This window comes from Periplaneta americana, chromosome 14 (genome assembly GCF_040183065.1).
Source record: "Periplaneta americana isolate PAMFEO1 chromosome 14, P.americana_PAMFEO1_priV1, whole genome shotgun sequence".
Taxonomy (NCBI): domain Eukaryota; kingdom Metazoa; phylum Arthropoda; class Insecta; order Blattodea; family Blattidae; genus Periplaneta; species Periplaneta americana.
In genome coordinates this window covers 11,083,147-11,108,080 of record NC_091130.1, presented here as the reverse complement: position 1 = coordinate 11,108,080, position 24,934 = coordinate 11,083,147, and the positions used below count along the sequence as shown (strand labels likewise).

Below are 24,934 nucleotides of genomic sequence, written 5' to 3'. Positions count from 1 at the left end.
TTACCTGGTTGGGTTTTTTCCGAGGTTTTCCCTAACTGTAACGTGAATGCAAGGTAATCTATGGCGAATCCTCGGCCTTATCTCGCCAAATATCATCTCGCTATCACCAATCATCGACGCTAAATAACCTAGTAGTTGATACAGCGTCGTAAAGTAACCAACTAAAATAAACTACAACAACAAATTATCAACTTCTTATGACATACAAAACATGAGGTGTCAGAATTTCATGACAATTCTACAAATATGTAGAACTGTCAACAAATGAATCGACATTTTTCTGTTTCATAAAATGAAATATGTCAGAAAAGTTTTGACAAATTGTAAAGTTTTGCATGTCATGGTAAAACTTTTATGAAACAGGAATCTAACAAATTGTCATGACAATTTTTCCTGACAGGCGGAATATTTTGTGAAATAGAAATTTAAGAATTTGAAGAGTCGTCATTTGTTACTTGTCAGAATGACATATTTACAATTGTCAAGTTTTATGGAATAAGTCCCAGATCATTGTGGTTGACTGATTAGCTAACTGTGATGTAACCTTACTACCGACTCTTGACAAAAAGCGTTTATCTAGAGCAGACCTGCAGAACTGTAGCTCTTCAGAGCGACTGCCTCACCTACCTTTTCTACCAGTGTGGTCATGGCGTTCTAGTTGCGCCCGGCTATATCAACATTCATTCTCGCGGCGGCAGGTACAATACGCGTAATACAGTGGTCCTTTTATAAACGTCAGGGGATTTCACATAAGTATAAGGACAGAGTATGGAGGAAGAAATTTTCTCATGAAATTTCGGCCAGTGTATGGGACCGGTGCCCACCCAGCATCGTGATGCACTTGGGGAGCTACGATAGGTAGCGAAATCCGGTTGCGAATACCAGCTGTAACGGCTGGGGGATCACCGTGCTAACCACACGATACCTCCATTCTGGTTGGAAAATCGTCCACCTCTGCTTCGGCATGTGGGCGTGAGGCCAGCAGCCGGCTGGTCGGTCTAGGCCCTTCACGGGCTGTAGCACCACGGATTATTATTATTATTATTATTATTATTATTATTATTATTATTATTATTATTATTATTATTATAAGGACAGACTGAAACATCTCTTTCGAAGGGGTGTCCTTATACTTTTGGTAGAACCTGTACTTGAGTATAGGAATTTTACTTTTGACAACGTGCGAAAATTTGAATATCTCCTTCGTGATAACTTTAAGAATGCCAAACAATGGTGAATAGCACCACATTCAATCCAATTTATTCCGCAAGTTTCACCACAAACATTTTTTGTGCGAGATCGTGCGTATTTGCTTATTTTCCGCACAGAACCAATACGCGGTAAGTGTGAAATACCACATTCAGTATTCCCAACGTAACACACATAACAATTTCCCTCTTCTTACCGCTTAAGCGCGACATTCATTTTACTGCTTTAGGCTTTTAACATATTATTTTTAGAGACGTTTAACATAGTAATAATTATAAATTGGAAACTTACCACTGCAATTTCACCTAAATTGCAATGTTAATTACTGTTTTTAAATATTTGCAAAAATTAAGTAAAGTCTACTACTCCACGAAACTTATTGCATTCCTGATACAAGTAACAATAAGGAAGCCGTGAAAAAATCAACAAGATTCCAGATGTCGATGTTATTACTGCAATATGCTATATAAATAATATTGTTAAAATATTAAAATGAAAAATAAATCATTACATAACCTTACCGTTTGTTTTGAGTTCGCATTTATAGACTGGGGGGAAAAAAAAGACAGACGTAGGCCTATATCACGGCCTGCTGGAATATAATAAACACAGAAAACATTTTATAGCAACAATGTTGAAGAAAGATATTTTGGTTTTCCGAAGTTGCCGTCATTAAACAGAAACCAACGTGGAGATTTCATTGCATCTAATTAGAAATTCGTCTTTCAGGTATGTAATAAACGATCTTCGCACAAAGTAATGTACGGTACACGAGCGGTATGTTTGTTTTCATGTTCTCGGAAATTAAACAAGCTCAACTATGTTATGCTTTTTCAATCTTTTCCTCGACCATGAAAACGTCAACATACCGCTCTTGTAACGTATATTACTATATCGGACTATATTTCAAGTCTATGTTCATTGTTTATTCAATACCTTCCTTATTTCAGGATTTCTACGAAAGTGAAGCACTAATTGAACATTTTTTAATGTAGCTAAACTTTCTAATTTTCGCTCATAAAATATAAAACAAATAAATTCACGGCGCGACAGCTGATACAGGATTTTTCCATGCATAGACCGCTAAGCTAACGATTCCTTTCTCAAAATAATTACTGTCATTCAACACCCCCCCTCTCTCTCTCTCTCTCTCTGCAGGCTACAGATAGTAGGTGCCAATTCGAAACCACAATTGTCACCTTTTCGACATTCATTAGTCTGTTAAAAGGCTAAACCGGAAGTGATATATCGTTGTCAGTCGGAGCTCTGTTGTCACATAGTGCTAGAAACTGCTGCGAGATTCAAACCTTGTTCAGTGCCTTCATACTTTGATCAATATGTTTTAAGAGTGAATGTTACGGAAGACGTGAATTAAAACTTTACGGATATAGTGGCAATTCAATGATACACATACTTGTCGCCGACATACAAAGCGACTTAAATTCAAGTTATTTTGGGAAGCTAAGTTTTGTTACACTGTCGCCGAGATCATGTTGCCAATTTATCGCTAGCAGACGGCATTTTGCACGAAAGACGCCAGTGCTATGTATGTGTCAACAGTGTACTAGTTACACATCTGGTCCGTACTCTCCTCTAAAACATTAAATTATTTCCTGTTTTTGCCGGTTGAAAACCGAAAGCCAGTATATTGATCTGTTATTGTATTGTATTTATTAACATTCCATGGTATTCATACATTGCTTACAGCTAGAATATGGAACAAGTCAAAAAACTTAATACTATTATAAAATCTTAATTTATAGTTACAGTTTAGATGAAATATATACAGACGAGATTTACAATATAGTCTACTAGTACAACACAAAGTTTTAGTATCAATTTCATGAAGTGTTATTGAATTTCATGAATTCACCTACAGAATAGAAGGTGTGAGAAATTAGGTATTTCTTTAGTTTGGCCCTAAATTATTTTATGTTATGAGTTTCAATTTTTATATCGATAGGGAGGCTATTAAAAGTTTTTAATGCCATATAACGCACTCCTTTTTGATAGCATGATAGACTTGCCGATGGAATATGAAAGTCATGCTATGAACTGTTGAATTAGTTACAAAGTTTTCACGATTACATATGAGGAAGATTATCAATGAAAATATATACCGACAAGCCATGGGCATTATTTGTAGTTTTTTAAAACATTCCTACACGATTCCCTAGATTTGGCACCTACTATTATTCTAATTACTCTTTTTTGTAATAGAAATATACTGTTACTATCTGTGGAATTTCCCCACAATATTATTCCAAGTGGAAGTATGCAAAGTATATTGTTTTTAAGGTATTGCCATTTACTATCTTTTGCATGGATCTAATAGCAAAACAAGCTGATTTTTCTTTTTTTTTTTTAATCCAATGCCACCAGGTTGTCTTTTCGACATTTCTGGTCTTCTCTCCTGGCCGTGGCTTAGTTGTAACCCACTTCTGAGGTTGGGGCGCCTGGAAGGCGGAGTTACATTACCCCGATGATGTGATAGGATGATTATGATAATGTGGTGCCAGGAGAGGTCTTAAATCTAAACTTAACCTAAATTCCAGACAATGGACGAATAATCCCCTTTAAGGAAAAATTCCTGTGCTCTAACCGGGAATCGAACCCGGGGCCTCATGAACTATAGCCAGAGGCCAGAGGCATGAGGCTGGTCATTTCTTTAATATGATTTTTCCAATTTAACACATTTTTTCTCCAACATTATTTTCTCCAACAGTCGTTTATGAAGTCTTCCTGCAGGTCTTCATTCCATCGACTTGTGGTTCATAATTACGTTCTGTGTATTTACAGTCCCTTAATATGTTGATGCCATTTCAGTCAATATTAATTTAAGTATTGATCATCATCATCAACTCTCTAGTATTAAGAGGCCATTAGATCGTTCCGTCCGCAAGGCAATTTAAATTGATCAGTCGATATCTTTCAAATACAGCAATTGACATAAAAAACAAAGGACATACGGCAACTTTGCCTACTGTATTTTGGCACACAAGAAAATTACCATATTGTAGATATGCATACTGCATTTTACACACGGCGCACCTGACATACTAAACTTCATATATACACGGTGGGCCAAAAAAGGCACAAAATTAGAAATACTCTATTTTCGGAAACACTGTTGGAAAGAGTGGACTTTAAAGATGAGCAGGACTTTTTATTATGTTTTTTGAGGCTCAATTAAAATCTTATGGAGGTCAATACACAATGATGCGAAAAAATGTGGTTTTTGAAGACAATGTTGGTAAAATTAATAATAATTAACGATCTTTCAAATAATAAAAATTAAAAATGATGATCTATGTGACCGCCATTTGCCCGCACAACCATTTGTAGGCGTCTTCTCCATCGTCCAATAGCACTGGATATCTGTTTTTGATCAAGCAGGTCCCAACATTCAAGAAGACATTGTCTTAAATGTTCACTATTACGAATTCTTGTTTTGTAGTAAACTGCTTTTTTAGTTGACTCCATACAAAATAGCGCATAGGATTAAGATCTCGTTTGAAACTCCAGCGGAAACCATCAGAGAATGTGAGAAATGCGATCTTTCACGCAATAATCTCTCAGGAGGGATATCATGTCCGTATCTTGCTAATCAATCGTTGTACACTTGAAACAGACCATTCTCGCTGAGCGCAGTTCCTTACAATTTGACGGGCAGATAAATTATCATATTGGTGCGAATGTTTAATGAAAATCTTGTCTTCGTTCGTTAAGCGACCCATTATTCACAAAATGAGAACTCAAAACGGAAGAAAACAAATGATGATAGCACAACAAACGGCTTGGCCTGCTGAATTCGTAAGACCATAATGCTTAGTTCGGCATAAACGATCGATTTTTACATCGCCTTACAAAAATAAAAAATAATGTTTAATAAATGGTGAAAAATTAAATATTACAGTACTTTCCCGGTCTACAAGGACTGTGAAATAAACTTTCAAGTGAAATCATTAGCTACTGGAATATAACCATTTAAATTTTCTGCCTTTTTTTGGCCCAATGTGTATATATGTATTTTGTAATTTTATCGGTTTACAAGCAAAAGACACTAAGTAAAAATATTACTTCTGAGAAAAAGGCGTTTGAAAGTTCTTGACGAAACTGAATCCTCAAACTATTATTTTAGTAAATTGTTTCTCTTGATGTGTATTTCATTTTCAAATTCTAATTTAACATTATGTACAGTAGTGGCAAAAAAAAAACCGGACCGACCCTTCTAGCTGATTTCAGAGCCTTGTTCATTCAGAGCACGATAGTCTGGTAACTAAGACTTTCGAGGTTCGAATCCTGCCTGGGAAGGAACCTTTTTATTCAAATTTATTCCCAATACTTTTCGATTGCAGCGATATTTTAATAATAATAATAATAATAATAATAATAATAATAATAATGGTTTATTTTAATTGGCAGAGTTAAGGCCATTCGGCCTTCTCTTCCACTCAACCAGTATGATAGAAAATTACTACAATGCTATGAGTATAACATAATTAATACAATACAATTCAAAGCAATACAATACTACAATACAAGACAATATAATACATAATTAATATAATACAATGACAATTCTTTTTATCTTCACAACACCAATAAAATAATTATGTATTATTAATAATAATAGTAATAGTAATGATAGTCATACCTAAATTAAATTAAATTATTAAACTCGATCACAATTATAACTTCAATTTGACTGCGCCCGTAAGAAGTCGTTTAGCCTTTTCTTGAAAGTGTTTATTGTCTGGCAGCCTGTAATCCTCTGAGGTAGAGAATTCCATTCACAGGGGACTGAGACAGTAAAAGAGGATGAATAGTGGGATGTTCTGTGGGCAGGAATTGCTAGGATTTGGCTCTCCTGTGACCTGGTGTTTAGATTGTGATTGGAGGTTAAGTAGTTAAACCGGGAACGAAGATAATTTGGAGTAGAAGTGTGGAGAACTCGAAATAGAAGAGACAGCGAATGAAGTGTTCTACAAGTTGCAGCCAGGATAAAGATTTGAACGAGGGTGTAATGTGGTCAAATTTGTGAGCATTGCTGATGAATCTGACACACATATTGTGCACACGCTGCAGCTTGTTCGAAAAGTCAGTTGTCAAGTCTGTAAAACTACTTAATTAACTTATTATTCCCAGAACATGAATTTTACCAGCAATCGAAAAGTATTGGGAATAAATTTGAATAAGGAACAAAAACAAGGTTCCTTCTCAGGCAGGATTCGAACCACGAAAGTCTTAGTTACCAGTATATCGTGCTCTGGAGTGAACAAGGAACTGAAATCAGCTACAAGGGTCGGTCCGGTTTTTTTTTTTTGCCACTACTGTACATTATACACGCCTTTTCCTCAGAAGTAATATTTTTTTTACATACGGTCTTACTAATAAAAACTCTATACACAGACGTTTAACTGTCTTATACTTATACAATGAGTAGCTCGTTTATAAGTCGTGTGTAAATTCCTTACTAATAATCACTACATACGTCGTGTATAACAGTATAACTGTTACACAGCCACGTCATAGTTTCGTCATTACTTCGTTACGAAAGGTAATAGAATATCTGAGGTTCTCTACTGCATCCGGTAGAGCGCTCTAGTGTCGCGTGTTAAATATCGATAGTACAACTGGCTCTAATCGATTACCACACTACAATTTGGTCAAAGAGTACAAGCTACAGCAATATTATTCTAATAATTCTATGATCTTTGGTTTGTTCTTCTGTGGTTACAAGGTAACCATCATCATAAAATGACAGTCGATACGAACAGCTGTTAGAGGGGCGGCCATTTTTTCGCTATATACAACGCTTAAACAAGGGGTTTCGTGTATATAACTACTGCAAAGCAATTCCCATTGTATAGTTACAGCCTGTTTATACGTCCATAGCTTATTCACGGTTTATTAATAACGTTTTCTGTTTCAACTCTGTACAAGCCGGGTATAAAAACTATACAATGTTTATTAGTAAGACTGTTAATATGTTTTGCTTGTAAACCGACGATTTGTTGCACCAACACAAGACGGACACGCGACTGGACTCCCGTGACGTGGGGTCACTGTCACGCCTGACTCCCACCTTAAGGGCCAAACATTCATGCCTTAGGAAGATTTCGGGCACGACTATGGGGTCTACAAACTGAGTTGTTCGCCTGAGCCGTTGTGTGACCAATGGCATGCAATGCGGATTGCAGAAATGAGACTAACTGTGGCGCAGTGTGATCGATCGCTTGCAGTAGCTCAGGTACGAACCCACGCACCGCAGCGTGATATCAACTCCTCCTATCGCTGGGTTCGCTGCCCCTGGCGACCTACATACATAGCCTCACAGTGTTTTAAGGTCAGACGCCCTAGTACACAGTCTATTGTTTGATAAGACACACCTGGGTTTCCAAACATTGCAGCGGACAATGCCTCTACTTTGCAAGAAGCGATCGGAATGTGTGTATACATAGGTACAAGATTATTATATGGACGAAACTTAATTTTGTGCGAGATCGTGCGTATTTGCTTGTTTTCCGCACAGAACCAATACGCGGTAAGTGTGAAATACCACATTCAGTATTCCCAACGTAACATACATAACAATTTCCCTCTTCTTACCGCTTAAGCGCGACATTCATTTTACTGCTTTAGGCTTTTAACATATTATTTTTAGAGACGTTTAACATAGTAATAATTATCAATTGGAAACTTACCACTGCTATTTCACGTAAATTGCAATGTTAATTATTGTTTTTAAATATTTGCAAAAATTAAGTAAAGTCTACTACTCCACGAAACTTATTGCATTCCTGATACAAGTAACATTAAGGAAGCCGTGAAAAAATCAACAAGATTCCAGATGCCGATGTTATTACTGCAATATGTTATATAAATAATATTGTTAAAATATTAAAATGAAAAATAAATCATTACATAACCTTACCGTTTGTTTTAAGTTCGCATTTATAGACTGGGGGGGGGGGAAGACAGACGTATATCACGGCCTGCTGGAGTATAGTAAACACAGAAAACATTTTATAGCAACAATGTTGAAGAAAGATATTTTGGTGTTCCGAAGTTGCCGTCATTAAATAGAAACCAAGATGGAGATTTCATTGCAACTAATTAGAAATTAGTCTTTCAGGTATGTAATAAACGATCTTCGCACAAAATAATGCACGATACACGAGCGGTATGTTTGTTTTCATGTTCTCGGAAATTAAAAAAACTCAACTACGTTTAGCTTTTTCAATCTTTTCCTCGACCATGAAAACGTCAACATACCGCTCTTGTAACGTATATTACTATTAATGTACTTTATTCGGACATCAAAACAATGATAAATCATGTTTTTCTTTTTTTTAATATAAGCTGGCCACGGCGCAGTCAATGGTTAATGTGCGCAGATATGACGCTACGTGGAAGCCACGGCTATGAGTTCGAAAACCTTACAGGGTATGAATATTAATTTGTCTTTGTTAACGTGACATCCTCTGTGGACTGACGTCACAGAATAGGAGTCATGTTGAAACCAATCACAATATTCTCGTAATGTGTTCGCCTAATATAAAAAAGTCCAAAAATAACTAAAAGTACAAAAGATCTTCGACACATTCACGCATACGTATATACAAACACACACATATATACACACATAATACACATATAAAGCACACACACATACGTACCCTTAACAGCAAAAAGAATGGGCCGCCGACAATTTCTAAGTTCCAGATACACAACATTGCGCATGCTCGTCTCGTCAAACCCGTAGTTCACCAGGTAACACATAATTAAAGCATTTAAATTTGCTGTAGCCTATTTTGTTTAAGAGTCTAAAATGTGTTATGGAATCGAATGAAGGGTTGCTTCTAGATACATCAGGACATCTGAAGTGGGAAATAATAATAAAATTGATAAATATAAAACCAACTGAAGCGAATATGAACAGGAAAACCACGTATTATGCCGAAACGACATCAACAGTCTCAGAAGAGCAAGTCGTTACGGCATTGGTCTATTGAACGATTTAATAGTATGTATGATTTGAGGCTTTCTCGGCGTTGGTTCGCTAATATGTTTTCGCGGGATATCAGCCGAGTTAAGATTTTGGAATGCTCAAAGCTTTCGACTGCTATCTCTGCAGCCATCTTCAGGGAAGTGATGTCCGAACAGAAAGTCGAAAGGTTATATAGATGTTAGACTGTCTCAGGTGAAACGGGATTGGTTGGCGGATCGGCCAATCCGGGGCCGGGAATTGTCATCGCTCGTAAGCTCCGCCCCTCCCGGGATTCCTGCGTGAAGTTTGGCGGGCGGCGAGCCCTGTTCCGCCGGTTGGAATCGGTTGTCGTCCTCGGTCCGTGATCTTCATGACCTTGATTGTAAGAGGGCCTGAGTTGGTCTAAGGCCGGTGTCCATGCCTGACTGAGCTGGAGTCCACTGTCTCTGTTAAAGTTGTTTTTCTCCAGCTTGATCTCTATGGCCTCCTTGATTGTACGATCCCAGTAGTTGCTTGATTTGTTAATGACCTTGGTGTGGTCAAACAGTATTTTATGCTCCTTTTCTATGCTGTGTTGCGCCACTGCAGGCTGTATTACTCGGAGAAATCTGCAGTGGCGCAACACAGCATACAAAAGGAGCATAAAATACTGTTTGACCACACCAAGGTCATTAACAAATCAAGCCACTACTGGGATCGTACAATCAAGGAGGCCATAGAGATCAAGCTGGAGAAAAACAACTTTAACAGAGACAGTGGACTCCAGCTCAGTCAGGCATGGACACCGGCCTTAGACCAACTCAGGCCCTCTTACAATCAAGGTCATGAAGATCACGGACCGAGGACGACAACCGATTCCAACCGGCGGAACAGGGCTCGCCGCCCGCCAAACTTCACGCAGGAATCCCGGGAGGGGTGGAGCTTACGAGCGATGACAATTCCCGGCCCCGGATTGGCCGATCCGCCAACCAATCCCGTTTCACCTGAGACAGTCTAACATCTATATAACCTTTCGACTTTCCTTTCGGACATGGAGATCATGGAGATCATGCACCCAGTCGAACTCTCCCCAACCGCTGAGAAATTCAACTACAAGGCGGCAGACTGGGTGTTCTTTCAAGACCAGGTAGCCGCTACGCTTCCACCACTCCCCCCTGAAGTCACTCCGGCAGGGATAGATAGGTCAGTTAGCGACCTGACGGAGTGCATAAAGAAGGCAATGGTTGCTGCAATACCGAAACGGTCTTCACAACCGGGACGGATGCAGCTCCCAGCCTATATTAGAGACCTAAAGATCGCCCGCAATAGAGCAAGAACATTGTGGAAGCGTACTAGGTTAGATCAACATAGAATAGAAATGAACCGCTTGCGCAGGCGGATCAGTGAGGCGGTCCACGAAACGGTCGTGGATGCTTGGAAATCCAAGGTTGAGACGATGGACAGCAGAAACATGTCAGATGTCTGGCGTGTATCTCGAGCTCTGTCCAATCCGTCTCAATCTATTCACCCATTAGTAGTCGGTCCAGATGTCACGGCCTTTACTCCTGAGGAGAAGGCTACCGCACTGGCAGACGTTCTAGAGACCACTTTTCAACCCGTGGAACAAAATTTAAACTTGCCCCATATCAGAGCTGTTGAGGAATCGGTTCGAGACCTCCTTAGCAGGGAGCCGGAAAATGGGATACGACCTACGAACACCCACGAGGTCGCCCATTTCATTCGTCGCCTCGGCCCTCATAAGGCCGCAGGAGCCGACGGTATCCAAGGAATTATATTGCAGCATCTCCCAAGGTCAGCTATGAAGCGCATAGCAGAGATAATTAATAACATCTTGGCTTCCGGTCACTATCCCATTCCCTGGAAAGAAGCTCACGTAGTTCTCTTTCCAAAGCCCGGAAAGGATAAGACGAATCCAAGCAACTATAGGCCTATTAGTCTCCTCAGTTGTCTCAGCAAACTGGCGGAGCGGGTCATACATAGACGCCTCACTGAAGTAGTATTGCCCCAAATCAGGAACGAGCAATTCGGTTTTCACCCTGGTCGTTCCACTACACTCCAGGCACTCCGCATGACGGAGGACATTACCTGGGCTATGAGCTCGAAGCGTGTAGTAGCTGCAGCTTACCTGGACATCGAGCGAGCATTCGACAAGGTTTGGCATGAGGGACTCCTCGTTAAGTTACTGGGCATGGGAGTCCCAGATGGAATGATACGCCTCATTTCTAACTACCTCCGAGGCCGTACATTCAAAACCCGTGTAGGCACTAGTTTCTCCACCCCCCGTGAAATTCACGCAGGAGTCCCACAGGGTTCCATTATCGGGCCCATACTTTTCAATATATTCATTAATGACCTCCCGTTTCGCTATATCCACGGCAGAAGTAGTCATCTGTATATCTATGCAGACGACACTGCCCTCTTGGCGATGGGCAAAACCTATAGATTAGCGTCCCGTAGATTACAGTCGATCTTAGATCACCTCCAGCCGTGGTTCCACGACTGGAGAATCAAGGTCAATGTAGAGAAATGTCAGGCCATACTCTTTTCACTAAGAGCGAGGCTCGAAGACATACCACCACCACCCACACTTTTCGGACGAGAAATGCCGTGGATGAACCAAATTAAATATTTAGGGATCATTATGGACTCTCATCTCAACTTCCGAGATCACATCCAATCCCTTCTTCGTAAGGCCAACGGGCTGATAGTTAGACACTATCCCATTCTGGCGGCCTTAACTCCTGACAACCTGAGGGTAGGACTTACCATGTATAAGGCCCTCATTCGCTCTGTCATTACCTATGCCGCACCCGCATGGGGGTTTGCGGCAGTGTCCCATCTCCGTAAACTCCAAGTTGTCCAAAACCAGGTGATTCGACTCATTACCCATCTCCCCCGAGTCGCCTCGAGAAGAAAGTTCCATGATGAACTAGAGTTGCCAACCATAGACGAGTTCATTGCTCGACTGGCTAGGAACCTGTATGCGGAAGCTCGTGCTAACCCCAACCCGCTCATATCTGGCCTCGACCAGTATGATCCTAGGTTACGGCGTAGACACCAGACAGGTCCATTAGCTATACTATTGAGACAGGAGGACAGGGAGGCTGGCGTTACTCCCAGGTTCTGGTAGCCACGACTCAACTCCATGAGACTCCTTGGATAGTGCAACCGCTGTAAAATGACCTTGTCTTAACTGGGCTAAACAAACTCCCTCCATAACATATCTACATTGTTGATCGATGGAAATCTAATAAAGCCAATTGGCTAGTATATATCCATCGATTCATAGAGTCATTCAACCTAAGAGCCAACTGGCTAGTCTCTGATATTGAGACAACTCATCCTGCCTAAGGTTTTTCCGTGGTTTTCCTAAGGCGCTAAGACAAATGTCGGGATGAGCCCTAAAAGAAATGGGCCACGGACCTGCATTCATATCCCCATGAATCTCCCTAATTAACAATTACATCTCTCCCCCCTCTTCGCAATTGAGCCATCATATAGCCAAATGGCTGGTCTCGAAATTGAGACAAATCAACAAGGCTCATGACCTCCTACATAATAGCCAAATTGGCTAGTCTCTTATATGAGACAACTCATCCTGCCTAAGGTATTCCGTGGTTTTCCTCAGGCGTAAGACAAATGTCGGAATGAGCCCTATAAGAAATGGGCCACGGACCTATATGCCCTTCCCCATATATACTCCACCTTTATTATAAATTATGTATGCCCTAGTTCAGATAATATTAATAGTCTATTAAACATACGAGGTCACTCAATAAGTCGCAAATTGAAAGGACAGGGACCTCTCAAATTGCAGCTTAGATTTCACGGCGCTTCTTCCGACGGCCTTCACCTGCTTTGTCATCGAACAACAGATGACGGCGTCTTGCCATCCTAACGGCAAACACCAGCCAACTCCACCTCGCCCCGTTCAGTGATCAATTGATCAATCTCAGCCCCCCTCGCGTATGTGGTACCTAAGAGGTTACGTCCAATTTCGGCTTCCCCTTCAAAATTTTCTAGAGCTCCTTCAGGGGAGCAGCGTAACCCGGAGTGAGACTAGTGGCCAACAGGCTTGGAGCTCACATATTTAGTTTTGTACAGCCCCCAACCCCTTGCAAGGACGCGTTTTGCGTACCTTTTAAATTTTCCTCCCAATTCTCCTTCGATTTTTCGATTTTTTTCGATTCGAGTTCGGACATCACTTCCCTGAAGATGGCTGCAGAGATAGCAGTCGAAAGCTTGGAGCATTCCAAAATCTTAACTCGGCTGATATCCCGCGAAAACTATTAGCGATTTAATAGTAGTAGCTCAAGGTTCGAATCTCCCACAATCTTCTTTTTTATTTACAAATTTGTCATCATATATGTCGCGAAAAGCTATATTTATGTGGCGACATCTCTTACAATATGCCCAAACTCTAATAAATAATAAACCTCCATTTTTATGCACTTACGACTTTGCTGGGAATTACGTTACATGTTGAAACACAGAAACATAGAGAGCGCCTGACTATTATGCATCACGAAGTGCGGCCGTATGCGAGCGGAATCGTGAAGTGGTTGCGAAACACGTAGTATGTATAGAAATATACGAAGCAATAAAATACCCTTTACAACTGATTGAACAATTATTTAAAGGTCAAAACAATGATTGATACATAAAACAGTTTATGAGTTATTACAGATATAGAAGCAAGTAGTGTGAAAACTCAGCTTGAGGTCCGCAAGTCGTATGATGGCATGTAAAGAAAAATTTCCCATACTCCTCAAGTGAAATTAAATATCTAAATAAATTAAAAAGCAGAGCATTTTGTTATCCTACGAAATTACTTCACTATTCATACTTTACGACTGATTTATCTCGCATTAGTACAAGCTATATTACAATACGGCATTATAGGATGGGGTAGTGCTTATAGTACCTCCCTCATGCCAATAACTCTGCTACAGAAAATAATAATAAAAATATGTCTTAATAAACCTCTTGATTTTCATTATAGATTTATTAATTTGTCATACAGAATAATATCTGTAATATTGACAATTAATATTTGAGGAGAAAAATTCGCTCCGGCGCCGGGGATCGAACCCGGGTCCTTGGTTCTACGTACCAAGCGCTCTGACCACTGAGCTACGCCGAATTCAATCCACAGCACCGTCCGAATCCTCCTCCTTCAATGTTTCCCTTTGTGGCCTGACTCCAAGTTAGGCATATATGTTGACGTATATGTCCAATGTCAACTGCCATTGCAACTGCATTAATAGTCTGAATGAAGATCTTGATTCCATCTCTTCCTGGTCTCAACAATTTGGGCTTAACCTAAACGCATGTAAATCACAGGCTATTCTGTTCGCGAACCGTAGATTAGTTCCTGAAGTCAACGACCTGAATATTCCACCTGTGAAACTGAATAAAACAATCATCCCGTTTAGCTCTACCGTAAAAAATCTCGGAGTACATTTCGAATCTAATCTCAATTGGGATACGCATGTTAAATATACATGTAAGAAGGCATTCTCTATTCTCCATTCACTAAAAAGATTGTATCATTATCCATCTAAATTAAAACAGACGCTGGTACAGACACTCATTCTACCTCACTTCGATTATTGCGACGTTTTGTTCAGTGATCTCAGGATTGATTCCGCTCAGAAACTACAGCGTGTTCATAACGCGTGCGTCCGCTTCATTTGTAATGTTCGATACTATGATCATATCTCACCTTCTTTCAAGAAGTTATCATGGCTTAGGTTACATGAGAGGAGAAATCTGCACTCACTTTCTCTCTTATATCGAATTATGCACTCTTCATTCCTGTATTATTTATTCGCTCGATTTCATACTCTCTCTCGCTATCATAATATTAATACTCGATCACAACGCGATAACACGCTAGAAATTCCACTTCACGCATCGTCTCTGTATTCCTCATCCTTCACTGTTGCTACCTCTCGTCACTGGAACTCTCTGCCGCCTGAAGTCAAGGGCTGCCGAACATTGAATTCTTTCAAATCCAAGTTAGAAAATTATCTTATGACGAGTTGCCAAACTAACTTACTATTATGACAAGTGTTGTATTGCATGTTTCCACGTATTCACATTTTTTTTTATGTTCTAATGATATTCAACTTATTTTGTATTTTTGTTTTCATATTTTCCGATAATGTTATATCGCTAATGTGATAAGTTGAGCTATATATAGTCTTAATTTTTCTTATTGTGTGTACTTAGAAATATTGTATTCACTGTATACTTTGTACTGCACTATTTTATTACTACTATTAGTATTATTATTATTATTATTATTATTATTATTATTATCATTATTACTATTCTTATTTATTATTATTATTATTATTATTATTATTATTATTATTATTATGAATAATTGTCTTTTTTTGTATGCCTCATTTATTTTGACCTGCTGTTCACATATTATTATGCTTTTTTCTTTCTTTCTGTATGTTATATATAATGTCTGATTTCTTCTTATTTGTTGTTTATATTTTTTATTATTATTATTATCTTATTCAGTTTTGTGTGTAAAATTGTAGTGTAATTTGTAAATTTGTAGTGTTTTTGTAACGCAGTCTTTACTCCTGGTTGAGTGTTAGAGAAGGCCGTATGGCCTTAACTCTGCCAGGTTAAATAAATCATATTATTATTATTATTATTATTATTATTATTATTATTATTATTATTATTATTATTATACTAGGAGCGCACTCAGCTGAGTGACTTGTATGGCCGGGATTCCGCAGTTACGTGCACAGTAATCTGTACAAATATATGCACTGCAGCTATGAGAATATTATATTATAGATTTATTAATTTGTCATACAATACTGAGCGAATTTTTCTCCTCAAATATTAATTCTCTTGATTTTCCTTCAGATCTGCTGTAATCAGAATTTAAAGTATTTGACTTCCATCAAATATATAACAATGTTTTATTGAATTTCGTACATAAAAACCATAATATGTTTAATTTATATTCACATAAATATAAAACTAAAAGATCAGACAACATATTCTTGACAGAACCTGAATGTATCACAACTGCAGCTTATAAACACAGCAGCAACTTCAGTCCAAGGTTTTATAATAAGATAACAGCTAAATTACCAAACATTCAATTTGCTAATGCTCCTTATTTTAAAAAAATCAATTGCAAAAATATTGTTTAGGGAGGCATATAAAGTTTCAATTACTGTAATATCTGTGTTCTTTTTCTTTTTCTTTTTTTCCTTTTTTTTTGTTAATTAATTAAATACTTCTGATATGTATTATATAACTTTCGCGTGTTAAATATTATAGTACCTCATTAACTAGTTTCAGCCTGTTATGGGCCATCTTCAGAACTGGTTGGTGCTGGTCTTGGCGCCTTTTGTTTGCGTTTTCTGTGGGAGTGTGTTTGTGTAGTTTAATGCGGAGTCAAAAACAACAAACGCACATTCAAAATCTACAGAAAACCCACAACATACATACACAACACATCCAACCACCCAACACAACACAAACAAGCTGCATTCCGAACAATGGTACACAGACTACTCAACATACCAATGAACCAACAGGATTACAACGAAGAGCTAAACACAATCAAATACCTAGCACAAGAAAACGGATACAATCCCAACATAACAGACAACATAATAAGAAAGACAAAACATAATCACAAAAAACATAAGAATACAACACAAACACAAGAACACAAAAAATGCATCACACTAACGTACGAAAACAAAAACACACACAAGATTGCAACCTCATTCAAGAAATTAAATTACAACATCGCATACAGAACAAATAACACTCTACAAAAACATCTCAACACACAAACAAAAACAGCCACACAGGCGTATATAAGCTCAAATGCAACAACTTCTACATAGGACAGACAGGCAGATCATTTCAAACACGTTACAAAGAACACATCACAGCCATAAAAAAATTGCAAAACACCTCCACATATGCAGAACACATCACAAATGCTAACCACATCAACAGCGACATCAACACAGACATGGAAATTCTACATATTCAACCAAAAAGCTAGAAACTAAATACACTAGAACAATACGAAATATACAGACACACAAAAACACATCCAAATGCAATTATCAACACACAACTCAATTTCAGAACACACACACTCTTTGACTCCACATTACACTACACAAACACACCCCAACAGGAAACGCAAACAAAAGGCGCCAAGATCAGCACCAACCAGTTCTGTAGATGACCTATAACAGGCTGAAGTCCACACCTGTGGAGTAACGGTTAGCGCGTCTGGTCGCGAAACCAGGTGGTCCGGGTTCGATTCCCGGTCGGGGCAAGTTACCTGGTTGAAGTTTTTTCCGGAGATTTCCCTCAACCAAATATGAGCAAATGCTGGGTAACTTTCGGTGCTGGACCCCGGACTCATTTCATCGGCATTATCACCATCTCATTCAGACGCTAAATAACCTAAGATGTTGATAAAGCGTCGTAAAATAACCTACTAAAATAAAAAAATAAACAGGCTGAAATTAATCAACCAGGTACTCAATATTTAACACACGGAAGCTATATACTAATACATATTCCGAAGTGATATAGTGTTAAAAGTAGTGTAATCAAGATGTATAAATAGGCCTACTTGTTTTAAAATTTTGTGGAATGCTCCCTGAGCGGGAGTATGTACCCTTCTGGGGATGCTAAAGTGATATATATATATATATATATATATATATATATATATATATATATATATATATAAAGAAACAATATGTATCTTTACTTTAGCAATAAATTAATACTATTAATCATCATAATCGTCCTTGCAAGTATTAGTGTCCTGTTACGGTCTCCGTCCATCTTTTCAGGGGGCGTCCCAAAGATCGTCTTCCATGTGGTATATAGCGGAGAATTTGTCTTGGGAGTCTGGAACGGTCCATTCTATTGACATGGTTAAGCCATTTTTGTCTATAGTGGTTGAGATGTTCATAAACAGGTGTAATTTTCTATTCTTTTGTAATTAGTTCATTCCTTTTGTGGTCAAGCAAGCTGTAATAATAATAATAATAATAATAATAATAATAATAATAATAATAATAATAATAACCAAATAATTGAGCTAGTGAGTACATGAACAATATGTGAACAAGAATGTGTTTTAATATGATGAATATAATAAATAGGCCACGAAATTATGTTTAGAAATAAATTATAGATAAACAAGACGTTAAATAAATAATGTAAATAATTAGACAAGTAAGTCTGTATATGAACTAAATACGAATAAACACATCGATACAAATTGGCAGTTTAAATACGATGGACAAATAAAATAATTATCCAACGTTTAAAAAAGAAACATAATTGTTTGTAAAAGGACGAGTCTGACCTCCAAATTGAAGTAACTAGGATGGAGACATGCAAAGATAAAGTAGCATGACGTAATCCAAAACTCACAATTTCATACAAAACGCGCACATAAGTCACGAAGACTGGGTAGTGTGATCATCAATTAATCACGTCAGAGATGACACATCGCTCCAGTGTCCGTCAAGGTCTGACCTCTGTTGCGACAGAGTCTTAGATTTACCAGTTCACTGGTCTGATTTTTAATTCCATTAACAAACTATAAATCAATACCCTTGTTCGGCAATTCGATCGAGTGGTGAAGTAAATGTATCAAGTTATAAATTGAACATTACTCCGAATGTTAGGCTATGCGTTTCAGTCTTCGATAGTCAGAGCGTCATTCTAAGAAGAAAAAAATATACGGAGTTAAAGTGATATAATCCTGCAGATTGAACAGGGAAATAGAATACTTTAAAATAAAAAGCTTTCATGAGCTTTGTAATTAAATGCATGATTAATTAGAAAATTGGGCAACAGCGCATCGCCGGCTTACCTATGAATACACACATGCACTCGGTCTGAATATCAGCATTCCGTCCCTGAGGGTCCATTCACAACGAAAAATAAACGCAAATGCAATGAGAATACAAAAGCTTGCGCTCGGGTTAGTTAATGAATCCATTCACAATGACTTACATAAACGAGGCGTCCATTTCCAAATGCGCCCTTGTCCATAAATTTTCGAAATTAAGATATTGGTATCCCTACATTTAGGTGACCATTCTCTATCTAAATATACATGTCTTATAGTTCTAAAACGCATTTAAACCTGTATAAAAAGCATTTGAAAATTACTAGCAGATTCAAAATGCCCCTTGTCCACAACAGAGAATCAATCATGGCTGACTATATCAGCAGTCATCAGTACAGGAACAACTGGAATCTTGTCCAATGCCGGAATGATCCAAAGAACTAAACGCCGAAGGCGACCGAGTATTTAATCGAAAATTAAGGAAAAATCCCGAAAAACTTCAACCAGATGCCTTGTACCAACCAGGATTCGAGCCGAGGTCGGCGAGTTCCACAGTAAGGCACGCTGACCACTAGCCCAAGTGATAGACAATAATAATAATAATAATAATAATAATAATAATAATATTTACTTACTTACTGGCTTTTAAGGAACTCGGAGGTTCATTGCCGCCCTCACATAAGCCCGCCATTGATCCCTAACCTGAGCAAGATTAATCCAGTCTCTATCATCATATCCCACCTCCCTCAAATCCATTTTATAATTATCTTCCCATCTACGTCTCGGCCTCCCTAAAGGTCTTTTTCTCTCCAGCCTCCCAACTAACACTCTATATGCATTTCTGGATTCGCCCATACGTGCTACATACCCTGCCCATCTCAAACGTCTGGATTTAATGTTCCTAATTATGTCAGGTGAAGAATACAATGCGTGCAGTTCTGCGTTGTGTAACTTTCTCCATTGTCCTGTAACTTCATCCCTCTTAGCCCCAAATATTTTCCTAAGAACTTTATTCTCAAACACCCTCAATCTCTGTTCCTCTCTCAAAGTGAGAGTGCAAGTTTCACAGCCATACAGAACAACCTGTAATATAACTGTTTTATAAATTCTAACTTTCAGATTTTTTGACAGCAGACTAGATGACAAAAGCTTCTCAACCGAATAATAACAGGCATTTCCCATATTTATTCTGCGTTTAATTTCGTCCCGAGTGCCATTTGTATTTGAGCCGTTCAGAGCAAGTAAGTCAAAAATAAGTAATGAGGGTTAAAGTAAACATTCTGTAAAAAACATCTCAAAGTAGCAATTAATATTCAAGTTATTTAAACTATTAATAGTCAGTGGATAGGAAGAAGGTCGTATTAATTGCTACTTTTCGCTGTATTTTACAGAATTCTTACTTTAAACCCAACTATCCAATTTTGACTCACACCGCTTTTGCTCTGAACGGCTCATTTGTTACTGTTGCTCCAAGATATTTGAATTTTTCCACCTCTTCGAAGGATAAATCACCAATAATTATAGATCAATTTCGTACAATATTCTGATCACGAGACATAATCATATACTTAGTATTTTCGGGATTTACTTCCTACCCTATCGCTTTACTTGCTTCAAGTAGAATTTCCGCGTTTTCCCTAATCGTTTGTGGATTTTCTCCTAACATATTCACGTCATCCGCATAGACAAGAAGCTGATGTAACCCATAATAATAATAATAATAATAATAATAATAATAATAATAATAATAATAATAATAATAATAATAATAATAATAGTAACGGATTTTATATCAAATATTAATTGCACCACTGTTTTCCATAAAAACGAAACTGTTAAGGATGACGTTGCAGTCTCCAGTAGTATAGCACGCGGTTGAGTAACCGACGAGACCTAAGTCTTATCGCAAGTTCAAGGTTACCGCGTGGAGATGAGCGGAAGTGATCGGGTTGAAACATTTCCACTACGGCCAAATTTCCTTGGATAGGTTAATGATTGTGTGAGCTTTATCTCGGCTTGTGCAATGCTTCAGAAACTATAAATTACTCTGACCATCCTTCCTCACTTTTATTTCTAACTTGTCACTCCTGTTACAAACAACAATGAAGATTTTTTCTTCCTTCCAGGACGCTCCATCAGAAGCTGGGAAGGGAGGCTTAGACAAGCAAGCCTTGCCTGACACGGGAAATGGAAACGTCAATAAAGATCCCAGAAGTGCCAGTCTCAACAAAGATCCTAGAAGTACCAGTATCAACAAAGATCCCAGAAGTATCAGTATCAATAAAGATCCCAGAAGTGGCAGTATCAACAAAGATCCTAGAAGTGGCAGTATCAATAAAGATCCTAGAAGTGGCAGTATCAACAGAGATCCTAGGCGTGGCAGTATAACCAGAGATTCTAGACGAGGAAGTTTCGGCAAAGATCCCAGAAGCGGAAGTTTCAAGGACAAGAGAAGACGGCCGGGAATGACGATTAACATCAATGCTGCTAATGATATGTATCATGGCGGAAAAAGGTTTGATATAATTTATTTTCTACTGTAAAATAATTCAAACAAACTCGAGACCTCAATGACTACAGCTGGTTCTCCAGAATATTTGTCTTAATAGCAAGTACTTTTCAATACATTTTCAATAAAATATATATTTTCATCTACACTTGTCTGTTTGGAGCAATTAACTAGAAATTATTTATACAGATTTTGTTTAATAAATATTTAACGTTTTCGCTTCGACTGAGTCATCTTCAGAAATAATTCCAATAAATACATCTGTTTAAATAAATATACAGAGCATATCAAAAGTCCGGTAACACTTTCAATATTTTATTACACAAAAACTACTAATGATAGCACTTTCAAACACATGTCAGTTTAAAGTCAAACTCTCAAAGTTCTGAATAATTTCAAGGGAAAAATTGTTCCGGGGCCGGGTGTCGACCCCGGGACCTCTGGTTGAACGTACCAGCTCTCTCCCAGCTGAGCTACCCAGGAACTCCACCCGACACCGCCTCAGCTCTTCCCTTTATATCCTCACAACTCGCGTGGGCTGACGAAACGCCAGAGACCCACATCGAGTTCAACCAGAGGTCCCGGGATCGATACCCGGCCCCGGAACAATTTTTCCCTTGAAATTATTCAAATCTGCTTTACAGGGAGCTTCACCTGAAAGACTAGATTTGCATAATATATACGTCACTGTGTACGTTAACAGAAAACCACAATTCCAAGTCACACAGAGTTTGTGTGCACTCGATGTGGGTCTCTGGCGTTTCGTCAGCCCACGCGAGTTGTGTGGATATAAAGGGAAGAGTTGAGACGGTGTCGGGTGGAGTTCCCGGGTAGCTCAGTTGGAAAGAGCGCTGGTACGTTCAACCAGAGGTCCCGGGATCGATACCCTGCCCCGGAACAATTTTTCCCTTGAAATTATTCAAATCTGCTTTTACAGGGAGCTTCACCTGAAAGACTAGATTCTCAAAGTTCTGTTTACACCTTACAGAGATTCAATGTGTGAACCACGAGTCACTCGGCAGATGTCCAAACGATAATCGAACTCTTCCCATACCTTTTTCAACATCTCTGTGACCGTGGCGGCAGCTTCTCGAATTCTGGTTTTTAATTCCTCTAAATCACGTGGCAAACGCGGTACAAACACACAGTCCTTTAGAAACCCCCATAGAAAAAAGTCACATGCAGTAATATCGGGTGACCTTGGTGACCATGTCATGATACATCTGTCCCTCACAGAATCATTGAACATGAACATGATTCACCAAAGGTGAATGTTTTCTGCGCGTTGTCACAACGAAAACTGTACGGACCTTTCTTCTTCATTGAGGCTACTGTGACTGGACATTCATATCTGGACATGTTGGAGCAATGGTTGGTGCCTCAACTTAGACAAGATCTCGATGACGATTTCATCCTTCAGCAAAATGGGGCTCCGCCACATTTCCACAATGCAGTTCTTGCTTACCTGAATACGGAGATGTCTAATCGTTGGATAGGACGTGCTGGAGTAAGGGACAGATGTTTCATGACATGAAATTATTCTTAACAAACACAAAGCTGACACACAAAAGAAAACAAAAAATTCACTCAGATGTTTTTATAAATCACAGTCTACTAGGGACAAATTGACAACAGCATCTTGGCGGATGCATAGCAATCCTTACGTTGCCAGGTTACGTGAATTACAAGTCACTTTGTTTGCTAGAAATAAATTCGTGTGTAGTTAAATTATTACCCTATTCCTGTTAAGTTGGCATTAGCCAAATATTTCGTAATACTCCCACTTCAATTATGTTGGCGACAGTCTTATGATTCTAAACAAACTCTGAAACTCTCGTCACTATGAGGAAGCAGACAATAGACAGTCGGGGACAACACGTCACTTCCAGATAAATATTTTCAAAGACTATCATAAGCGTAAAGTAATATCTCCTCTTTCACAATATTTCCTATAATTTCGGATAAAAATGTTATCACTATTGTATTAATAGTACATTGCGATATAAAGCTGGGAAGTGTTTTTTACAAAGTCGAGGAAAATTGTGAAAAAACGAGTAAAGCGACAGTTTTTGGAGTTACAATGTTCTGAACAAACACCACAGAATATTTTGAGATAATTTCAGAACTTTGGTTATCAGTAAATTAGTATTTGTAATTCTAAAACATTTTGTTTTTGGAAATTAGGCCTTTCCTCTTTCGAAAGATTCATTTATAGATATACCATTATCTACCATTATATAAAATCAGTTTTCTGTAATTTCATTTTTGAAACATTTTATTCCTTTATCTTTTGAAGGATTCATTTATAGATATACCATTATCTACCATTATATAAAATCAGTTTTCTGTCATTTCATTTTTGAAACATTTTATTCCTTTATCTTTTGAACGATTCATTTATAGATATACCATTATCTACCATTATATAAAATCAGTTTTCTGTAATTTCATTTTTGAAACATTTTATTCCTTTATCTTTTGAAGGATTCATTTATAGATATACTGTACCATTATCTACCATTATATAAAATCAGTTTTCTGTAATTTCATTTTTGAAACATTTTATTCCTTTATCTTTTGAACGATTCATTTATAGATATACTGTACCATTATCTACCATTATATAAAATCAGTTTTCTGTCATTTCATTTTTTAAACATTTTATTCCTTTATCTTTTGAACGATTCATTTATAGATATACTGTACCATTATCTACCATTATATAAAATCAGTTTTCTGTAATTTCATTTTTGAAACATTTTATTCCTTTATCTTTTGAACGATTCATTTATAGATATACTGTACCATTATCTACCATTATATAAAATCAGTTTTCTGTCATTTCATTTTTTAAACATTTTATTCCTTTATCTTTTCAACGATTCATTTATAGATATACTGTACCATTATCTACCATTATATAAAATCAGTTTTCTGTAATTTCATTTTTGAAACATTTTATTCCTTTATCTTTTGAACGATTCATTTATAGATATACTGTACCATTATCTACCATTATATAAAATCAGTTTTCTGTCATTTCATTTTTTAAACATTTTATTCCTTTATCTTTTGAACGATTCATTAATAGATATACTGTACCATTATCTACCATTATATAAAATCAGTTTTCTGTCATTTCATTTTTTAAACATTTTATTCCTTTATCTTTTGAACGATTCATTTATAGATATACTGTACCATTATCTACCATTATATAAAATAAGTTTTCTGAAATTTCATTTTTGAAACATTTTATTCCTTTATCTTTTGAACGATTTATTTATAGATATACTGTACCATTATCTACCATTATATAAAATCAGTTTTCTGTAAT

General features: G+C 37.7%; 1 protein-coding gene across 3 annotated transcripts in view; it reads left to right on the top strand.

Moving 5' to 3' along the window:
* LOC138713142 (proton-coupled amino acid transporter-like protein CG1139) overlaps positions 1 to 24,934 on the top strand; it is a 210,296-nt gene that overhangs the window by 150,882 nt on the left and 34,480 nt on the right. For all 3 annotated transcript variants that reach the window (XM_069844957.1, XM_069844959.1, XM_069844958.1), the window contains exon 3: positions 21,215 to 21,603. In XM_069844957.1, coding sequence (XP_069701058.1) covers positions 21,215 to 21,603 — 389 coding nt within the window. The remainder of the gene's footprint in view (positions 1 to 21,214; positions 21,604 to 24,934) is intronic.